Source organism: Euprymna scolopes, chromosome 5 (genome assembly GCF_053919585.1).
Source record: "Euprymna scolopes isolate OS-2025 chromosome 5, ASM5391958v1, whole genome shotgun sequence".
NCBI lineage: Eukaryota > Metazoa > Mollusca > Cephalopoda > Sepiida > Sepiolidae > Euprymna > Euprymna scolopes.
Window position 1 is genome coordinate 83,536,249 of NC_136486.1, and position 21,937 is coordinate 83,558,185.

The window sequence follows — 21,937 nt, forward strand, 5'->3', positions numbered from 1 at the left end:
CTTGCCTTAAGAAATTTTAAAACTATTACTAAGTTCTATTTCCGTATTAAACACTGTTGGAATAAATACTGAAAAATATGATCCATGTTATATTATTTTTATATTATAAGAGTATACACATGAAATAGTAATAAAAAGTGTGTGTGTATGCATATGTATATATATATGAAAAATAAACTATATTGCTTTCATTGTTGATTGCAACTGGACATTAGACAAATACCTCACTACTAACAAAATATTAACTATTATTTTACTTATCATTCTAATAATTTTGTGTATTAGCATTAACATTCAAAGAATTATTGTTATCCAAATAAATTATCAGCGAATTAAGTCATCTGAAACAAAGAAAATAAATTCATGTTGAACATTGTAACATCTGTGCAACTACAAAAGTGTAACAATCATTTAATTTTACTCAATTTGTCAGAATTTTCTTTCATAAAAAACATGAAATATTGTTGAACTTTATTATATCTGATACTTATGCATGTGTCAGCTAATGGCATTAATTATTTTCAAAATGGAACACGTACATCAAATCTATTGCCAAGGCCGCTGGAAAAATGGTGGGATATTTCTATCGATCCAGTAGATATCTCACTGCTGATGCAATTCTCTATTTATATAAGAGCCAAGTACGTCCAAGGATGGAATACTGTTGCCACATCTGGACAGGAGCTGCTAGAAAGGACTTGTCCTGCCTTGATAGAGTTCAAAATAGACTTCGTAGCCTCGTAGGAGATATCCTTTTCTCTTCCCTGTAACCTCTATCTCACAGAAGAGATGTTGCGAGTTTGTCTCTAATGTATCGTTACTTTCATGGAAAGTGTTCGACTGAGCTTAAGTCTATGGTCCCCCCTCGCCAAACTTTCACAAGAAACACTCGTCTAGCTGAAAACACTATCAATAATTCCCCCCACTCTTTATCTGTGCCTAAACCTAAACGTAGATTCCATGAACAAAGCTTCTTTCTTAGAACTGCACGCCTGTGGAATTGTCTTCCGTTTTCCTGCTTTTCGGCTGACTACAATATGGTTGTGTTCAAGTCTAACGTAAATAAGTTCTTGATGAGCCGTTCCATATAAGTTATCAAATTTACCGAATTTTCATTACTAATGATTACTATATTGTCCAATTTCTACTGTACACTCTTTAACCCTTATCCTTGAGTGGCCTCTTGGCCTTGATAATGTGGTGATTCCTGTGTAAAAAAAAAAAAAAAAAAATCTATTTTGGGCATTTTAACATCCATCTTGTTCGTCCAAAGCTCCCATTCCGATTGCAGCTGTTACGCTCTCATGAAATCATTTGACAATTTCTCCATAGTTTATCATTCTCATGGTAGAGCCCATTTCCCCAAAAAGTCACCTGCTTGATCTTTGCTGACCTCTTGTCTATAATGAATCTTATTTATGACTTACATGTGCGCAATATATTTGTAACTAGGTATCAATGTGTTATGTTTCACCAGTAGCACTCATCCAGTCACCTGATACACAAAAGCGGGTGAACCCAATTGTCAAGTTTAACAGCCATCTATAACATAAAATATCAACACGCTTGGCAGCACAAGATAGGTAGTCTTTTGATTAATTCTACTTTCAAAGCTTCCCTCTACAGCTGTGAAAGAGCACTGGTTGTTTTGCCATTCTCTGGATTCTTTCTCTTATGGAAATCATCAATCATCAGTGTCATTTAAATTGATCTTTAGTTCTACCTTGAGACCAGTAACCATTCTGCTTATGACAGACTTTACAGCTGTACGACTCCTTGGTGAGAGAATAAGGACTGTCATTTTTGAGTATGATGGACAACAAAGAAGTGTATTTACATTACGGAAACCATTCACTTGGTAAAAGTTGGGTTTGTTTACTTAACGAATATACTTTTATAGTTAACTAGCAGGCTGCCTGGCATTGCCTGGTCATAAAATATACATAAATATTATATTTTAATTAATGTAGAATTCTTTTTTTATTATAAACAGAAATACAAAAAAAATGAAGTTAAAAAAAAATGGAAAGAAACTGAGACATGTGCATGTTTTTTTTCTAAACAGTTCATTTCTTGTAAGTAAAACAAAAAAATATGCAAGCTGAGATCGAAACCAAGACCTAAAAACAGTGAGTAACCATTAGACCACTTCACACGACCATTAGAAATTATTTTCAAACCTTCTTCTTAACATAGAGAAGCTGTCTTTACGGGCACCCATGCATATTCATGAAACAGTTGAAAACATAAAACTCTGATCACCCCCCACCACATACTATTTTTCAATTTTTGACATCTTAGTAGCCCTTTTTTCAGGATGAAAACCAATTAACAAGTTCCCGACATGTCTGATTATCTTATATACCAAATTGCAAGGCTGTGGATCAAAAATTTGTTGAGTATATAGGTTGAGAAGTGCCTTCATATACACGTATTCTTACTTTTATAGATATATATAGGTGTACTTGCCCAACATTTCCCAAGACACAATGAAGTCATTTTAATTTTTATTTGTTTACACATTCTTAAACAGAAAAAATAACATTAGACAATTCCTATTATATTCTTCAATTAAAAATAAGTGGATTTTTATTTATATTTATACTAGCGGGGGTACCCGGCGTTGCCCGAGTGTTTAAAGGGGTGTGTGCTTGGGTGGGGAGGGGGGGGTTAAATCAAAACAAAAGAATAAGCGAAGTAATCACCCTGTTTAAATATTATTAAAAAAAAAGTTAAAACTTAAAAAGATCCACAAAAAAAAACCCCAAAAAACTAACATAAGGCAAACGAACGATGCTAAAATTTCTTAAAATCGGAAAAACAAAAAAAGAAAACCCGAATGTGATAGAAAAAACCCCAGAAAAACAAACGTTAAAACTTCTTTAAAAAAATCTGAAAAAATAAAAACAAAAAAAACATAGAACGTGAAAAATAGCTTAAATAACCCTTTTTCAATATTAAGCCTTTAAAAATCAAAAAGAAAAGACATCTTACACCACGATTCGAACTCACAAAAGTGTGCAAAAAAACCTCACGTTACCTGCTCGGCCAACAAAGAGTAACTGAAGCACGTTTGAATTTATTTATTTAAGTATTAAAAACAGAATTGACACATGCTCGCAATAAAAGTTAACTCCGCTCCTTAGAAGTAGAACTTTTAGTGCGGGGCAGCTTTTGGGTTTGTTTACCCAAGATGTTGGGGTGGGGAAACCAGCTCCCCATTGTCCAAATTGAATAGCAATTGTCTGATATAAGGAGTTTAGCCCCACATTGATCAAAGCTGATTGCTTCTGGACGTTCCCCAGTGCGATTGCCGGGAAGAGTGCCTTAGCTTTGAATTAGATTCGATTTTATACAAAAAAACTGAACGAACGCAAGACGGGCTGAAATAGCAATAATTTTGTAAAAATCGACATAAATAAATCTAAACGCAACGCGTGTTCGCAAATCGTACATATTATAATCTAGGGGCTATATAAACAGTTCTAAGCGATAGTAATCCCCCCCCCCTGGGACCGTCGGCGGAAAAAACCTTTTCAAGACATACAAAAAATGCGCGCGCATTTACCTTTTATATATATATATATATATATATATATATATATATATATATAATTAATATTTTATTTATTTATATTTTATATTTTTTATTTATATTTTTAGAAATATATCATGTTAGTAGTAGTCTAATAGTCTACATAATTTTCAAAATAACTTGAAGCAAAATGTTATATTATCAATATAACAATGGCAAATGAAAAATTGGTTAGTCAGAAGCAAAGTTTTATTTGTTAGCTTCAATGCTATTAAGGTAAAATCTGACAAGATAACTTTGATATTGATCTGGCAGAAATTGTGTGATTTTTTTTTTTACATTCCTAATGAAATTGTATATATTTTTAACTGCTTTTCATTATTTTGTTAAAATGCTAGAAATAATGAATTAATCAAAAATAAACATTTTTTTACAGAATGATTGATGAAATTGTCCTTAATTATATCATTGGTATTATTGAGGATCTTGATGCTGATGGTTTTACTGATGAAGCTGAACTGGAACAGTTTCTGGAAATGATGGAGGCATACATTCCTGGATTTGATAAAATAAAGGGGTAAGCATTAATACTGTTATAGAAGATGACACAATGCATGAAGAATCTTATATAGTGATAACCACCGCAGTTTTATCAATCACAAGATGAGGTTAGATGGGTAGGGTTTTCTCCCTTCATTCATCTGGTCAACCATTTTTAGATCTGTGTTCGTAAATATTCATTCATTAACAAGTAAAATAAAATATATATTTTTCCAATTTTATTTTTGTTTTATCTCTTTTTGAATTTAACTATTTGGGAAACTTGTCAATTAAGTCATTTTGTTATTAAAATAAGCAAAAAATTAATTTGCATTTTTTTATTTTTTTACTTCTTTTTCTTAATACTTTTGCTATTTTTATTTTTACTGTTTAAAGTCAGAGAAGTTATTTCACCGGCAAAACATATTCTTTTAAATAAAACTTCTTGTTTTTCAGCCCAGAAGTTATCAAATGGATGTTCCAATTATCACATGACATTTCTGATAAAAAAAGAAGCAATTCAAAAGATATAATTTGTAAGTCACTTCATCTACATTATTGTATCTTTATAAGTACACATAATTTTATTAAATTTTTTATTCTAAAGTTTGATTTTTTTTTTAGATTTATTAAGTCAATCTTTTGATTCTGTTCAATCATAAAAGGTCTCTTTCTATTATAAAATAGACCAATTTTTGGCATGGCTATCTAAATATCATAAGCTTTTAGAATGTTAGTGTATTTCAAAAACTAAAAATGAAAGTCTCCCAGGTTTTCAGATTTTATCTATTGATTGTCTGGATTTAAGATTTAAAACAAAAAACTGATCACAAAAATTTTGGAACATATATAAAATTTTACAATCTGTTGCATATGCATATCTCATTCCTTTGGGGCTGCCATTTTTAATCTTGTCTTGATCTTGTGTGCTTACAATTAAAAACGGCAAATCCCAAAAGGTTTTTTTTCTTTTTTAATGACCATATTGCATTTTCTTGTGAAGCAAAAAACATTGTGTTTAAATTTTAAACTGATTCAATTATTTTTCAATTACAAAAATACTCAAAGCCGACTTATTTTTTTCTGTTTTTAATGCCCATTATTGAAAAATGTATCATCTGTGAACAATAAGAAAAATTAATATTTTCTTTAGATTTTGCTATTGTTGAAGTGAAAGGGAGTCCAAGTCAAGAAAGGTTTGCTTCTGCGTTTCTGTAAAAATTACAGTTTGTCTCACGATGGACACATGCTAAACACTAAAACTTGAAATTTGTGAACATAAATACTTTAAAAATCTTTTTAAAATTAGATTTCTTTTGAAATAAATTAGTAAGTGAAACCTAGATAGTATTAGGAAGTTTTGTTTTTTTTTAACATTTTTTCAGTGAAAAATAAAGTCTGAATTTTATTTGCTGGTTCCATTTTATTTTTTTTTTAGTTCATCATATAAAACTCTATTTTTTATGAAAAAAAGTTAATTCATAAAATAGCAATGCAACATTTTTTCTTTACATTGAATAAACTCAAATCGAGTATTATTGAAAAAGTATAAAAGACAAAGAAATATTATCTTTAGTTTTTTTTAAATTGGTCCATTAGAACTGGAGTTATGACCATTCAAAGTATCAAAAAATGCATGATTCACTGGACATTTTGTCTCAAGTTAGTCCTATTCAAATGCATATAAGCTTGTGACTGAAAATGGTAGGAAATTTGTACAATTTACAGACTATCTCATCTTTAAAAAGCTGTAAATTCTGATCTTTTTAAGATATTATGATGAAATTTTGAACCTATTATCATAACACCATAATGTATAATGTAGATGGCTGTATTTACAACCATATCACTTGGTAACTTATAAACCAATTAGCATACTAATTAGCATATTTTAGTTTCATTTTAACGGCTTTAAGTAGAAACATTATAGACCAGCTAAGAAAAATATTAAGTAAGACTTTATCATATGAAATATTATTCTGATGGACATTATCATTTGTATATTATCACATCATGAAAAATTCAAGATGGTCACCATGACACAATTCAAAGAAATTATTAATAAAATATGGTTTGTAGCATATCAAATTAAAGGAAATTTGGTACAGATTAGAATTTTGTACGTACATTAAACTAATTTGCATACTAATTAGCATAATTAAGTTTCATTTTAACAGCATTAAGTGAAAACATAAAAAGCAGCTAAAAACATGGGAGGTTAGGCTTAATCATCATGCGAAATATTATTGTTGGACATTCTCATTTGTCATCATTACACTGTGAAAAATCCAAGATGGCAACCAGAAGATCCAAGATGGCCACCATGACACAATTCAAAGAAATTATTAACAAAATATGGCTTGTAGTATATCAAATTAAAAGAAATTTTACACTGATTAAAATTATGTTTTCAAGTACATTAAACTAATTAGCGTAATTAAGTTTCATTTTAAAGGCTTTGAGTTGCTGTGACAATTATCGGGTGGGTTTCTACCACTATTTTGTATAATTTTTTTATTTTTGAGTTATTGTCAAGACTTCCAAAAATTTTAAAAGACACCTTGGCCATTTTTTCTTTTCATGTAACACTTGACACTACATGTTTTTTTGAACAGAATAAACATTTACTACGCCAAAAATTTATCGAAGTAGGTAGAAGAGTAACTTATCTTGCCTTTAGTAACTTTTATTTGTCATATTTGTTTTGTGACCACTTTTTCATACCTCTGTGGATTGTAAACAAACCCAATAAATATTATCATAGGTAAGTTAAATTCAAGTTTTAACATATACTTTTTTATTACATTGTTAGGTGAAAGTACAAAATAGTCACACACACCCTCCTCATGTTCTAAATAATGTTAGTACAATATAATTATAATATTTTATTAAATTGTTAGGTGAAAGTACAAAATAATTACAAAACATCTTATCCCCATGCTAAGAATGAGTTTCTAAATAAAGCGTTTTAGAAGTTTGGGGGACTCTGTTTTAGAGTTACAGACCCCCTCCCTACTTCACTTAAAAATTTATTTATTCAGAAAATCAACTAATTTTAATAAAAATTTTCAGTATTTATTAATTAACAGTAACAGAATATAATATAATGTATAAAAATGATAACCTTTTTTGATGTCTTAGTTGTTGCATTAAACATCCAATCCTGTTTAATCGTGTTTTTCATTTAGTTTTATACAAATAAACTTTTGGTACTTATGCACTTATGTTACCATGCTGCAATAATGTTATTATTTAGAAATCCACTCTTAAGACAGGAAGGGGAGAGTACTTTGTAATTATTCTGTATTTTCACTTAACAATTTAATAATAAAAAAAGATATCATAAAACTTGAATTTAACCTGAAAATACTATTTTTTTAAATAGCACAGTAACATAAGTGCATAAGCACTAAACTTTCTTCTATTTAATATTTTGTTTGGATTGAAAATTAAAAAAAAAACTTTTTCTGACGCTAAAATAGAACATTACCAAAAAATTTTTTTTTTTTTCATAAAACTGATGCTTTCTAAGTAATTAAAAAAAATAATAAATGTGTACCTCACTGCTGCAGGTACTTTGTAAACAAACGTTTTGTTATGAATTTACATGACGCCATTGCACATCGCTCGTAATGGACGGCACTTTAAAAAAAAAAAAAATCAAATATCGGTGCTTGCTATCTATCATTTCTATTGATGTGCATGCAAAAGGTTCTTCACCAATTTGTTTTAAACTTTATAACAAAGGAAATAAATATATCTATTGCATACCATTTGGACAAAGTTTCTATCTTGATCTATTTTTCTACTAGAAAACCTCAACTTCAAGATGTTCTAACTTTTGACTGGAAAATCACACGTGTTTTGTTCAAATTCCGTGATAAAGACAATTATTTTCTCTTATTGTTTTAAAAATATGAAATGTCAGCGACTAGTAGAACTTCTGTGTTGAGTATTTATATGAACAGACCTAAAATGCGTGAGTCTGAAAAGTCATGTACCACTCGCAGACACACCATGGCAGAGTGTTTCATTGTTAATAGGCGGAATTAAATTGCAATTTCTTGGAATATACAAATCACAAAAAATATTAAAATACCATTTTAAAGAAAATTTAATTCTGAATATAGTCATATAAGTTTTATATTGATTGACGTATGAGAAATCTATTAATTACTGATTTAAAAACTATGACTGTCAGATTAAGTAGCAAAATGTGCCTTTTCCAATGCTAAGCTATATGTATTACTATATAAAAAAGATAAATAAAAAATATTTAATCACATTTATTTACCGCTTAGTCATCCATCTGCACATTTTAGAATGAAACTATAAAAAACAACACCTCCATTAACAGAAAAATTTATAAGCTAAAGTGTACTTAAGAAATGAAATAAAAATTGAACAAAAACTGCAAAAAATAAGTTTATGAAACACCTAAATGTCACAATATTGTTTTTTATTATGCTGCTGTTGTTTCTTAGGTTAGATGAACTTCTGCATAGACTTGAGGAAGATCATACCTCGGAATTCTCTGGTTTGCATGAAATCCTTCTGATGGATCACAGCTATTTGTTAACTTGCAGGATTACATATGTTTACCCTTGACACCAAGAGTAGTAATTGCAAAGTCAGAAGATTTGACCCAGAACACACAAGGAAATGGTGCAGAATCAACATGGCTACTTTCACTCCATTATTTTGCAGTTCCACGCCAGACATACCTTTGCTTGCCACATACAAAGGATGAGACAACAAGAGTACAAGAGATTCTGGTGCCAACTCTACTTGGATTTTCACTAGAGCACAGACTCTGGTGACACATCTATTTTGCTATTGTTCTTATAATAAGGAAGGGTTGAACTTTAAGAGGGTACTTCTATTTAAGAAGCTACCATGGTTGAAATCTGTAACACTCTCATATATTAAAAAGAAAAATTATGTAATAATTATTAAAATGTACTGAGATTCTATTTAAGACCAAATATCCATGCCAAAAATTGGACAATTAGATTTTTATTTTTTGTGGTTTGATTATAAAGGATTTTCATTATTTAAAGTATAAGAATTATATTTTCTAATATTAAATCTTAATTTGTACAATGCTTCATTGTTTAAACATTATTCGGTACTTGTACAGTTTAATCAAGACATTAAAAAATGAAAATATCGAAGAAAAAGTTATATTGTACGTATCCATTATGTAAAAAAAAAAAACTACTGAAATTTTTTTTTTAGATCTTCAGTCTAAAATGGATATGTACAATATAACCTTTTTTTTTTTTTTTTTTTTTTTCGATATTTTCATTTTTTCATGTCTTGACTAAACTGTACAAGTACCAAACATTTAACATGATGCTTTATCATTTTTCTTTTCTGAAGTAAAATATGAAAATTTACCAAAATTCTCCATTTCAGTTGGTGATTGTATATCATATTCTCCCAGTACATCTATTTCAATAACAAATCCCGTCCAAGATTCTAAGCAAAATCAAAAACCAGCTTCCAGCAAAATCGATGAATCTACACTATCCACAAGTTCTTCTGTAAGTCTCTATACACTTTGGATGATCTGCAGTTCTTTTGAAAGATAATTTACACTCTTACATTTGCAAGTTTTAATCAATATTTCTTTAGGTGAATCTGTGATGTCTATATTACATCCATAATCCAATTTTCTATTGGAAGTGTGAATGATGATGTTCTTATGGATGCAGATCATGGAATTGTCAAACCGTCAGATCTATTGTATTCTTTTATACTCCGATATCATGAAAAAAAAAAAAAGAATTGGTCCTCCACTCACCCATGTATGAGTTAAGTTTTACCTCAAATATTTGATAATAGGTATTGTTTTAACATTAAAAAATATGTTGCCCTAAAATAAATCCAACAAAATATTGAAATAATAAAGTGTCATGAATTTGGTTTTTATTGGCTGTACTACCCAGCATTGGCCAGGGTATACTGAAGTCATTTTAGTTTTTAATTTTTATTTTTTTGTATATTTTTTAAACTTATACTTAGTTGTAAGAAAGACAAATCTTTTTATATTCTCCAATTAAAGTATGAGTTATTTCCTTTACTGATTTTTATTCAGTCATGATTGAAAAACATTTCTATTTTACCAGTTTTACTACATAATTTATTTGATAAACTATAGTGAAATATAACATAGTCAATAACATAGTACAACAATAGAAACTGAAAATTTGCTATTTAGAATCAAAGTTTGATATGTTAGCTTAAATGCTGTTATGTTCAACTTTTAAAATCTCACAAAATAACTTTGTTATATAAGATTGTGTTGAATTCTGAAATGTAATTCCATCTTTTTAAAGTTTTTACATGTGCAATAAGTAGTATCATAAGTTGCTCCCCTTGTTTTATGAACTGTTACAATAAGTATTAATCTTTTTTTGGAAGAAAAAATATTTAAATATAAGTCGGGATGAACTTCATTGTTTTCTTATTACTGAATTCTTGAAACTGAAAAGTATATTAATTGCTCAAAAAATTTCATTAATTTTTGCATTTTAAAATTGTCTTTTTACTAACAATTATTTGAAAAATGTTCTATATTTATAATACAAACAATTCTTTTTTTTAAATCTAATACTAAAATGGATCATTTTCTATCATTAAGCTGTCTTTGGAGAAAACAGTATTGAAATTTCTCAATATTCTTGTTATACTTATTAACCAATTGTAGATATTTCTCTATAGATTAATTTTTTACCAACTTATCAATTTCTGCTGAAATTTTTATTCGTAAAATAGAAAAGCATTTTGTGAAGATGATTGATTAGGAAGGATATAATGGTACTCTGATTTGTAATATTGTTACAATTTGGAAATGATGCGGTTACTATTGTTTTTGACATGTTAAGGGGGTCTATCTGATGAAATATTAAAGAAGTTTTGGTATGTCATGTGCAAATTTATTTGCAAATTTTTAAAAAAATTATTAAAACCTCAAATGATTTGGATAAGATGGCATAATAAATTTTAAAAAGTATGTGTCAAATATTTATTTTTTATGAAAATAGGAATACAATTTTGCCATAAGCATTCAGGATACCAGAAGAGATGGTGATAATTAAATTCAGTTAAAATCTAATTCATAATATAAAACTAGTTGCAAATACTAATGCAGGAAAGATACAGAAGAAATTTTGAAAAATTCTGATCATCAGTTTTATAGAAAACTAAATGGATATGGGGAGCAAATTAAAAAACTTCTGCTCTCACCTCTCAACTTTATATTACTATTTTTATTTGAATGAAGTGTTGAGCGCTTTTACTTTTTATTATTTTAATCTTAGTTAATTAAAATTTAATCCAATGCTATCTTCAAAATATATTTTAAACAAATAATGAATGAAAACTATGTAATTTGCAATTATTTTATGGTGAATGAGTTATTAATTTTGCCATCTCTGAATTGAATGTATATAAATTAGTATTAAAAAGTTGATTAAAATAATACTAAGGAGACCTTAAAAGCACTGTGAAAACCATCAGTCGACCATGTTGGCTAATCAACCTATGAAAGCCCATATTGCCCAAAGTTTATATTATTTTGATATAAAATTTTAACTATGGTGATCAAAAATACAACTAAGGAAATCTCCAAAATCTTGAGAAAGCAAACTTGGCTCAGCCAGCAAAAATATGATGTTGATAAAATCGACTGTATATAGTGAGTTCTTGGAATATTTTAAATACAACGATGTAAAATAATGCTATAAAGCATTCGTAATTTTAAAATTTTATCTTAGAAAAAGTAAAAGAATATTACATAAATACACATTTATATATATATATCAAATACTGATATATCAGGTTAATTGCTACTTCTGGCAAACCCTAAATATCCGGCCAGATAAATTTATATATTAGATATAGGTGGTTTTTTATAATTTACACCATGAAAAAAAGCATCTTATATTTTACTCCTTCATAAACTTGGAATTTCAGTTGTTTTGTGTTTTTACTTTTACCTCGGACTTCTACTTAGTACATGAACCTATTCTGTGTCACCATTTTTACATGTTTGTTTGAAACTATGGCAGCACAAAATGCTCACTAGATTTAATATTTCAGACACCCAAATAAGAAACATTTACATAGAAACGCTAGATAGTGACACATGCATATGGGTAATACATAGAATTTAAAATAAATAAAAAACTTTTGTTATCAAAATGCACTGGGAATTAAGCTTCTTATGAGTCACTTTAAAAATTGGCATATTAAAAAAGCACTTTTCATTGTAGATTGGCACTAAAATTTTTGTTCAGTTTTTTTTTTTTTTTGCTATATTAAGCAATTTATATGTAAATAAAATGAGCAAATAGTTAAAGCGTTTATATATTACTGTCCCAAAATTTGGTAGATTTCTTTAATGCATGTCAAATGTTTTGTTTATTTAAAATTTCTTTAGAATTTCTTTTTTTCTTGTAAACTAAGATGATTTATGCTTTTTTCTTTTGTTTATATTCTTTTTTTTTAGATATGCATGTATGTGTTAACCTTTTGTTTTCTTAGTAAGTATGCTATACTTTTTGTTTAAAAAAATCATCCATGTTCAAAATTCATTTTTCAAGTTTTAGTTTTTTCTTTTACTTATTTTAATTCACAAATCATTGGATCTAATTTTAAATTATTAAAAAAATACTGATGTGATATCATCAGAATAAAATGGAAAATCAAACAAATCTAATAAAAAAATATTAAAAAGTTCAAATTTATTTGTAATAGCATAAAAAAGAAATCCATTAAAAAACATTAAAAAGTTCAAATTTATTTGTAATAGCATAAAAAAGAAATCCATTAAAAATATTCTTTAAAAAGTTAAAATTCATTCATAATAGCATGGAAATATTTAAAATGGAGTTTTAAAATAATGCAAATTTTAATGTAAAGATGAGATAAATATAGAATGAACTGATTTAGTTCTGATATTCATAACAGGTATAGATAGATATAAAACAAACAGCTGATTACAAATTAATAAAAAAAAAATGTTTTCCTCAATAACAATGAATAATTCAATCTTGCCTGAGAATAAGTTTCAAACGTTTTATCCAAAATTTCTTTTTGCATACTTCTTATCTCTATTTGAAAGTAATTTATGGAATCCATCTTTCATCCATAGCTCATAGTGCACACATTGTTACTTTTCAACTAGTTATTATGACTTTTAAATGTTATCATTGCTGAAGTATAGTGTTCTACGCAAATACAGACACTACTAAGTTCGCTCTACTCTAAACTTATTTTATGAAACCTTTTTTATTGGATAACTCCAGTGAGACTTAAAGTGTGGTACAGAACAAAATAAAGTTAGATTAGTAGATGTGAGTCAGGCTAACCTTAATGAGGTCTAACCAATCTAAAGGCTGTAATCCCTATTCCTTACACTCCTCCAAAATATTCTTCACTTCCTTCGTTCCCAAGATGTGCACATCTCCATTTTACTTTATTTTTTTTGCTAAAAGTTGAATTCCGTGCCTGATAATTTTACGATAGAGGTTAAATAAATTATTTTCTCTTTTAAACTATTCTAACTAATGTCTAATATGTATATATATTCAGCTAGGACTGTAGGATATGGCAACTGCACTTCTTCAGAGGGATAAAACTTCAAGGGGGTCACCTGTCGGTCTTGTGATGTCTAAAGAAGGAATCCTGGTAGCTGAGCAGACAATGTTCTAGTTGCTTAATTGATTACATAATTTGCAACATTCCACTTGGACCCTTACAGGAGGTTAGAGAAGCCTGATTAAACCAAGTGGCTGATCACAACACACCATAGCAAAATACTGATTTGAATCAAACACCCATCCATCTGAAACTTTTAAAGGCTAGAAGGCCGTAGGTAAGGATCAAACTAAAGAAATGAAAAACTTATCACTGCTTCGTGTTATTAAATATTAGCTTTTGGGTATTCATTCAGAAACTAACATTGATTCAAAACTGTATTTGATGTGAATACATTGGTTGTGTATTTCCATCTCGATCAATGCGATTGGAATTCTCCCTTTGTATATTCCCACCAGTGTTTGGACTCTGCAGTGGCTGGCAAAGGACAGAATCTGTGAATAATTTTACTTTTTTAATGGAAAAACAAATTTTTAAAGGACTTAAAAGGGCAGGCGAAGCACATTTTAATGTTTGCATGCAATAACTTGATAGCTGATCCTTCATTACTTCACTAAGTTAGTGTCACAAAGGACAGCTTGCCTATAAAAAAAATTGGTTACATTTCTCATCTAATACATACCATTAATTACAACAATTGTTAAACTGAATATAATGATTTTTGATTGGATATTCACCTCTGAGAAATGATCTTTATGACTTTTCGTAATCTTCAGAACTGACCTATGTCAACTTTGCATAGACCATCTTTATATATATATATATATATATGTGTGTGTGTGTTTGGTAGAAATTACTCAATAGTGCACAATCAACACATTTTTATATTTAGTATTAATGCAGTTGTAAGAATTTTATGCTTAAGTCAGAAAAAATACAAATCTTACTGGTTGATAACTAGTTGAAAAAAAAATGTGGCCCGTTTTCAAAACAATTTGCAGTTGTGTTCGCGACAGATTTTTGAACTCAAATAACTTCAAAATTTAAACAATGGGGCCGATTACTCAAATCTATCTCTAATATACCAGCTAAAACTGTCAGTGTGCCACCATAGGGTTCCATTATATGGCAAAAATAATTTATTGATTTTATATTTTGATTCAATTATTTCAAATGATACCAAAATGACATTGAAAAATTGGAAAAGTACAATTTTAAAATTAATTTCTTCAGATTACTGGAGAAGTTAAGAATTATTATCTCAAAAAAAAAAATTGTCTAATTTCACTTCCATAATGACAGATATCAGAAGAGACACCTTTATTCTTGGTGAAGGGAGGGTATGATTATGAGCAAAAAGCTGTAGTAAAACAAAAATAGCAGAATACAGCATACAAGCTGAATGTATACAATATTCTGGCCTTAGTGCAACACTTGGTGAAAGCAAATTCTTCCATCTTTCTTGACAAACTAGTTTCTGTATGAATTTCATATTCATGTTTCATATTATGTTAAAGTAAGAATTGGTTGTATTATTTAATAATAATAATAATAAAATATGATATCATGTACTGTTATAGGCTGTTTTCTCTTGTAACCATTTAAAATTGTAATCAGCTGAAGTAATCTTTGTTCTTTAGGGGAGGTGGCCATGGTGACAACCTGAGGATGTTTGCAGACAGTTTCATAGCACTACTTTTATTTGTGGATGTTGGCAACTATCATATATTCCTTCCTGTAAACATCTGAAACAATTTGGGAGGATGGAGGTATACTAATGCCAATAATAAGATAAAGATGCTAAAGAAATTGCCTGTAACAATTCATACGGATTTGCTTTATGTTGTTTCTTTTTTGTTAAATGAGCAAAAAGCAATTCAGAAAAAACAATTCACTTTACATGTATTTTGCTTCATAAATAAACCAAAGCCCACTTGTGTTCTTAATATTCTGTAATGGTTTAATTCTACATGAAAATATTACAATTATGACTTTATCAATATTTGATGCTATTTCTGATATTAGGTATCGTTATTTTGATGTTTCAGACTGTTTTCCTCATCTTGGTTGTGGTTAGCATTTTCACAACATTTCAACCATTGTACTTTAAAGTCTTCTTCGGGTGCTTTTTGTCATAATCAAATTTTACAAAGCTTAACTGATACTCAATCTATGAAAGGCATACAAGATGAAAGAAATCTACCAGAGTGGATTTAGTTAATGGATAGTTAAAGCTCAAAATACTCATTACAACAAAATACTCATTACAACATGTGAAGAAGGTCAGAGAATATAGCAGCCAAAATGCGAAAATAGTAAAAACCAAAATGAAGAATACAGGCTCAAACATGTAAATAATGACTTCTCCACCTGAATTATTTGCATGCATGTTTTTCAAACTTGTCTTCATCCTTTATTTTAAAATTATCTGAATGACAAATTCTTTAATTTTATTTATTTATTTTAATTAGGTCATAGATTTTTATTTCTCTCTATAGTGTAAATTGTCTACAAGAATAAATGTTTAAATTTACCTTAAAATTGGGATATTATGTTATATTTTTATGAAAATTGAGTATATAAAATCCATTTTTATAGAGAGTTAGTGATTATGGAATCAACTAAGCCAAATTCAGTTTATATTAAATCTATTGTATTCATTTATTGACTAATACGGTTGAGAAAGGTATTAAGCCACAATTTCCCTAGAACAATGAATAAAATAGTAACTTCTGTTACTATGTTATGTAGTAATCATTGACTAAGTATTGTTTTGACATTAAATGACTAAAAATGGGTTAATATGCTGTAATGGTTTTACAACATATTAACCCATTTTATAAAAAGGAAAAACATTTGGAAAGTTGTTCTTTTTATATTCAAATAATAGTAAAAAATGTCTTCCAATTATTATCTGTTACTCTCTACTTAAAAAGGAATGTTATTTAATATTTATCTTGATTTTCAAAATATAAATTTTAGTTTTTTCATTTTCAAACTAAATATTACAGAGTTAATATTTTTTTTTAATATCTTTTTAATCAATATATTTCAACTTAGAATAGACTAAAAATAACTTATAAAAATTTAAAATATTACAAAAAACGTTTTTAATAAAATATAGTTAAATCCATAAAGGCAAGGATATTACTAAATAAATTGAAATTGGACAAAATAATAAAGACAACTCTGATACGACAGATGAAAGAGAAATAGCAAAACTATATAATTGATAAGTATTCATCTTGTAATGATGATGATATCTGATTTTGTTTTATAATCCATCTTCCATTCATTATCCTTTTTCACTTTTCATCTCCTCCTAATCAAAAACATGATTTACAAAATGTTTCACTTTATCATTTTAAGCCTCTTTTTTTGTTTTACAATTCATTTGACATGATTCATTATTTCTATTGTCCAACTGATTTCCTCATCTTTGTTGTTATCACATTCTTTTGATTGTTTTGCTTCTGACTAATTTTCAAGTGCCTTATGTCAAACTTGGAATTATCATGTAATTTTACTTCTAACTTTTTATTGGAGCCCTAGGCATATATTGTATGTGACATTTGTTCAGTTAACTTGTTTGAAGCAATCCTTTGTTCAGGATTGAACTCAGAACAGTAAGATAAACTGCTCACTTTACCCAACATTCTGAATCTCACTGTGGGTGATGGTCACCGTTTTATTCCATACATGATAGGCTACATACCTAAATTTTTCTGTCTTTACTCAAGTAACTGCTTTGTGATATTCTTCCACTTTTGTTTTGAAGTGGTGACAGGTTTCACCCTTGTAAATGTTTCCACATCAATACAAGTTAGACTATAAACAATTTGGGACCACTTTCTTCTCTACGGATGGTTTCACTTGGACAATAGGTTGAACTACTTTTGAACACTGTTCTGATATTGTAAAAACAATATATTTTCAAAAATATTTTGAAAAGGTCTCCTATATAAGACGAGAGATGTTTTCATTTTTTCTGCTTTTATTATCTGGGTTGGAAAGTGTGTTACCATGGTAGTTATCTATATATATATAAAAGGCAAACTGTGCGTGTGTTAGTGTATGTGTGTGCACTTTTTGTATATGTCCGCAAAAGGCTTTTTTCGGAGAGGGGGGGGGGCTCAGTCAGGTGACTCCTTCTTAAAACTATTTATATACTGTCTAAATCATAATAGATATGAGTTAAGAACGGGGGGGGGTCGCGTCTATCTTTAATTTGCCCGACTTTTACGCGCTATTTTCGAGATTTTTTTTTCGATCGCCGTGTCTTTGTTTTGCTTTTCAGTATAAAAAAGTGAAACTGGATTGTATTAGCAGTTACCTGATAAAGCGATGGACGTTTGGTCAATGTCGGTTTTCACCGTCATATCAGACAATTGCTTTCATTACGGGGAAGCTGGTTTTCTCCAACACGTTAGGGAAACAAAACCAGACAAAGTTTGGTAAACGCACTCAAAAGAACTATCCTGCAGTAAAAGGATTTCACCTCATTAAATACGCACTTAAAAACTGGAATAGCATGACGTTTGACCTCAATTTGAACTCCTTCACTTTTTAATCGCTATATGTAATGTGTTACATTGCTTCTATCGCCGTAGCACATGTGTTTTGCGTCAGCCTATTGGCCTCAAGGCTCCGGGTTCAAGCCTACCTGCCACCAACGCGCCCCCCCCCTTTTTCTTTCACACCTATAAAAGTTATTTTTTTCCATTTTTAAAATCGCTGTTTTTTTGTTTTATTTATATTTAAACAAGGTTAAGTTTCCTTTTTGTTCTGCTTTACTCCCCCCCCCAACACGCACACACACACACACACACACCTACAAACACTCGGGTAACGTCGGGTACTCCTGCTAGTCTATATATATATAAGGCAAAATGTGTTTGCACGTCTCACAAAAACTTTCAACAGAAGTGACGGATTTTCACCAGATAGGTATCATTTTGATACTCAAACCTTCAGCCGACAAATATGGAAAAATTGGCTAAAAACATTAATTCCTTCACCCTCAATGAGACACTTTTCTACAGGGAGGGGTAAGAAAAAATCGTTCCTTCATGCCAAGATAGCCATATACACATGCGCAAAAAAAGTTCTTTCTTGAATTAGTTTAAATATTAAAAAAAAAAAAACCCAATTTCGCTGATGCTCAGTGGATTAAGGAGTGGCTTCATTATCTTAAGGTTGCAAGTTCGAACGGTGATGTAAGATTTTTTATTTTTTATTTTTAAAGTTTTAATATTGAAACGGGTTTTTCCCCCATCACGTTCACCATTTTTTTTTTGTTTTTCCGATTTTTTTAAGAAGTTCTAACATCGTTCGCTTACACATTGTTTTTTTTTTTCATCACGTTTGCGATTTTTTTGTTTTTACGATTTCTTAAAGAAGTTTTAACATTGTTTGCTTATATGTTTTTTTCCCCCATCACGTTTGCTGTTTTTTTTTTTTTTTCCAATTTTTTAAAGAAATTTTTACATTGTTCGCTTACACGTTGGATTTTTTTCCCCATCATGTTCGCTGTGTTTTTTTTTTTTTTTTTTTTTTTCGATTTTTTTAAAGAAGTTTTAACATCGTTCGTTCGTTTTTTCTTTTTTTTTTCATCACGTTCGCTGGTTTTTTTTTTTGTTGTTTTTTTTTTCGATTTTTTAAGAAGTTTTAACATCGTTTTTTTTTTTTATGATATTTAAACAGGGTTATTACGTTCGCTTATTCTTTATTTTTCATTTTTTACGAGATCGGTATCGTTTTGAAGCTCGACCCTTCAGACGACAAATATTCTTTTCCTCCTTCATGGTAAAGGTTCGAGCCTGCCTGCCTGCTACCACATTTATTTTTCTTTTGCTCAACACACACTTCCAAACACCCGGACAATGCTGGGCACCCAAATCTCACCTGTCTGTTTAAATATATATATATATGAATGTATGTATGTCTCAAAAACTTTCAACAGAGGCAATGGATTTTCACAGGATCGGTATCATTTTGAAGCTTAACCCTTCGGACAACAAATATAAAAAAAATTGGCCAAAAACATTAATTCCTTCACTCTTGATTAGGCACTTTTCTACAGGGAGGGTCACTTTTTTTTGCTGATATTTTCAAAAGTCATCGCCTCTTTTGGATTGTCTAGCCTTAATTTAAACCTACGTCTCTTCCGGTTTGGTGATGACTGCAACAGCTAATGCATCACATTTTTTTCTTTTCACTTTCTTTTTCTCATTCGCGATACAGGTTTGAGCCTGCCTGCCTGCCTACTACCAATTGCTCAACCTACACCTTTACACACACCTCCAGTTTCTTTACACACACCTCCACTTTCTTTTTCACCTTCGCGTCATGGGTTCGAGCTTGCCTACTACAACTTTTTTTTTTTTTTTTTTGCTCAACACGCACCTACAAACAACCAAGCAACGCCGGGCACCCAAGCTAGTTATATAGAAGTTTGGTCATTTTTTGCTGGTATTACTTTTTATGTGTGCTAAATGTTATAGAAAACATGTAATTCCATGTTTGGTACTGGATGCTATATGGATGTCTTAATCTTATACTCTCTGTGTGATATTAGTATATTCCAGAAGGCAAGTTACTCGTTTTCTTTTTTTATTGAGCTCATATGGTCTATCTGAACATCTTCCTGGTTAAGCAAATTATTCTCGGAACATACAGAGATGTTGGTTGAAGTCTTCAAGTTATCTTTGGTTTCTGAGTTCAATCTTGAGCAAAGACAGCAAATAAACTAAAGAATATTACAAGGCCTGATAAATGGAATGCCCACGACTCCAATAAAGAGTTTGCTTTAGAATTTCATGAGTGTTTCCAATTTGACGTAAGGCACCTGAAAAGGTTAAAACATAATAACAACCAAGATGAGATTGAAAATGTAGAATAATAATGAGTATTCCTCATCTCAAAGTGCTTGTATCATTTCATATCTTCTACAATTGATCCACCGCAATTGATCCTATAGAAAACTAACTGGAATATTTAGCAGATGGATATTTTTATGCTTCAGTTTTCTCCAAGCAGCTTTTCTTACTTGCCATTTTATAATTTGTTTTTCACTGCATCAAATTGATTGAATTTTCATTTCATAAAACAAAATGTTCTGTTATTTGGTAAATATCTTTGTCATAATTTATTTGATGTGAAAAAAATGAACTAAATATAAATAACCTTATTGATAATATTTATTTTCCCTCAAAATTGGTGTAAATAACATTGTATCAAATGTATTTTTGTTTTTTGAAGTTAAAATTATAGTGAACATCCACTACCACAACTTATAACATTATTCACTTGAGCTGAGTTGAGCCACAGCAGGATAATCCACCTATGCCAATTGGCAATTAACTCTTTAGCATACTTCAGCCATTTCTAATTCCACTGAAGAATACCAAAAAACATTAAACCAGCTATCATCTCCATGTCTTCATTGTTTGAATCCTTGTCTTCAATTGACCACCTTTATGCTTTCTTAAGCCAGTAGATGTGATTAGGGTCACCAACTTACAGACAAATTCCTCTTCAGGGTGTCAAAGAATATATCCAAAGCAGCCATCTCTCTTTTTCAGAAGAGTCTCTAAAATGTTGGCGGTGTTGTATCTTGTGGTTTGGGATTTGATCAGAGAGGTGGATATGTAGGATGCATTATAGGCAATCTTCTTCAAATAGATTGAATCCAAAGGATTAATAGTGTAAATATAACTCTGGGAAAAACTAAGATATAATTTAAAATTTTGACCCACTTTTACAGTGTGAATATACCTGCTATTAATGACTTTGTTTAGAGATTACCTAATTGAAAGGGAGGTATATACTCTACAAAAAACAATTTTACAAGTCGCCCACCATGATAAAATTATTTCATATTGTTTAGGTTTTGTAAGTAAACTTTTTTTTTTTATCATATCTCAGTAGGTTTTATTTCTGTTTTAAAATAGATTTTTTATAGTTTTGTAAATATTCACCCAGTGTTGTACTTACATATTTGAAAGTTAATAGGGATCAACTAGAAAAAAACTTTACACATTTTATTTGTAATATCTTTGTAATATACTATTTCTCAATGATCTTGACTAATGAATGTGTTGATGCTCTTATTCTCTGTATTGCAGTGTTACAAATAACCATGTTTGGGATGTATAGTATTCTTCCTGAATTCTGCAAATAGCTTCAGTGGCTTTTAAATAATGCTGAAGTTAGTTTAGAGTAGAAAGAACTATCAATAAATTTTGATTAAAATTG

The 21,937-nt window shown here is 29.6% G+C and overlaps 1 protein-coding gene across 1 annotated transcript in view; it reads left to right on the forward strand.

The window, feature by feature from the left end:
• Positions 1 to 21,937, forward strand: part of LOC145276900 (CUE domain-containing protein 2-B-like) — a 53,188-nt gene that overhangs the window by 13,441 nt on the left and 17,810 nt on the right. The window contains exons 3-5 of the mRNA XM_080128346.1: positions 3,972 to 4,112; positions 4,532 to 4,611; positions 9,494 to 9,621. Of these exons, the coding sequence (XP_079984472.1) occupies positions 3,972 to 4,112; positions 4,532 to 4,611; positions 9,494 to 9,621 (349 nt within the window). The remainder of the gene's footprint in view (positions 1 to 3,971; positions 4,113 to 4,531; positions 4,612 to 9,493; positions 9,622 to 21,937) is intronic.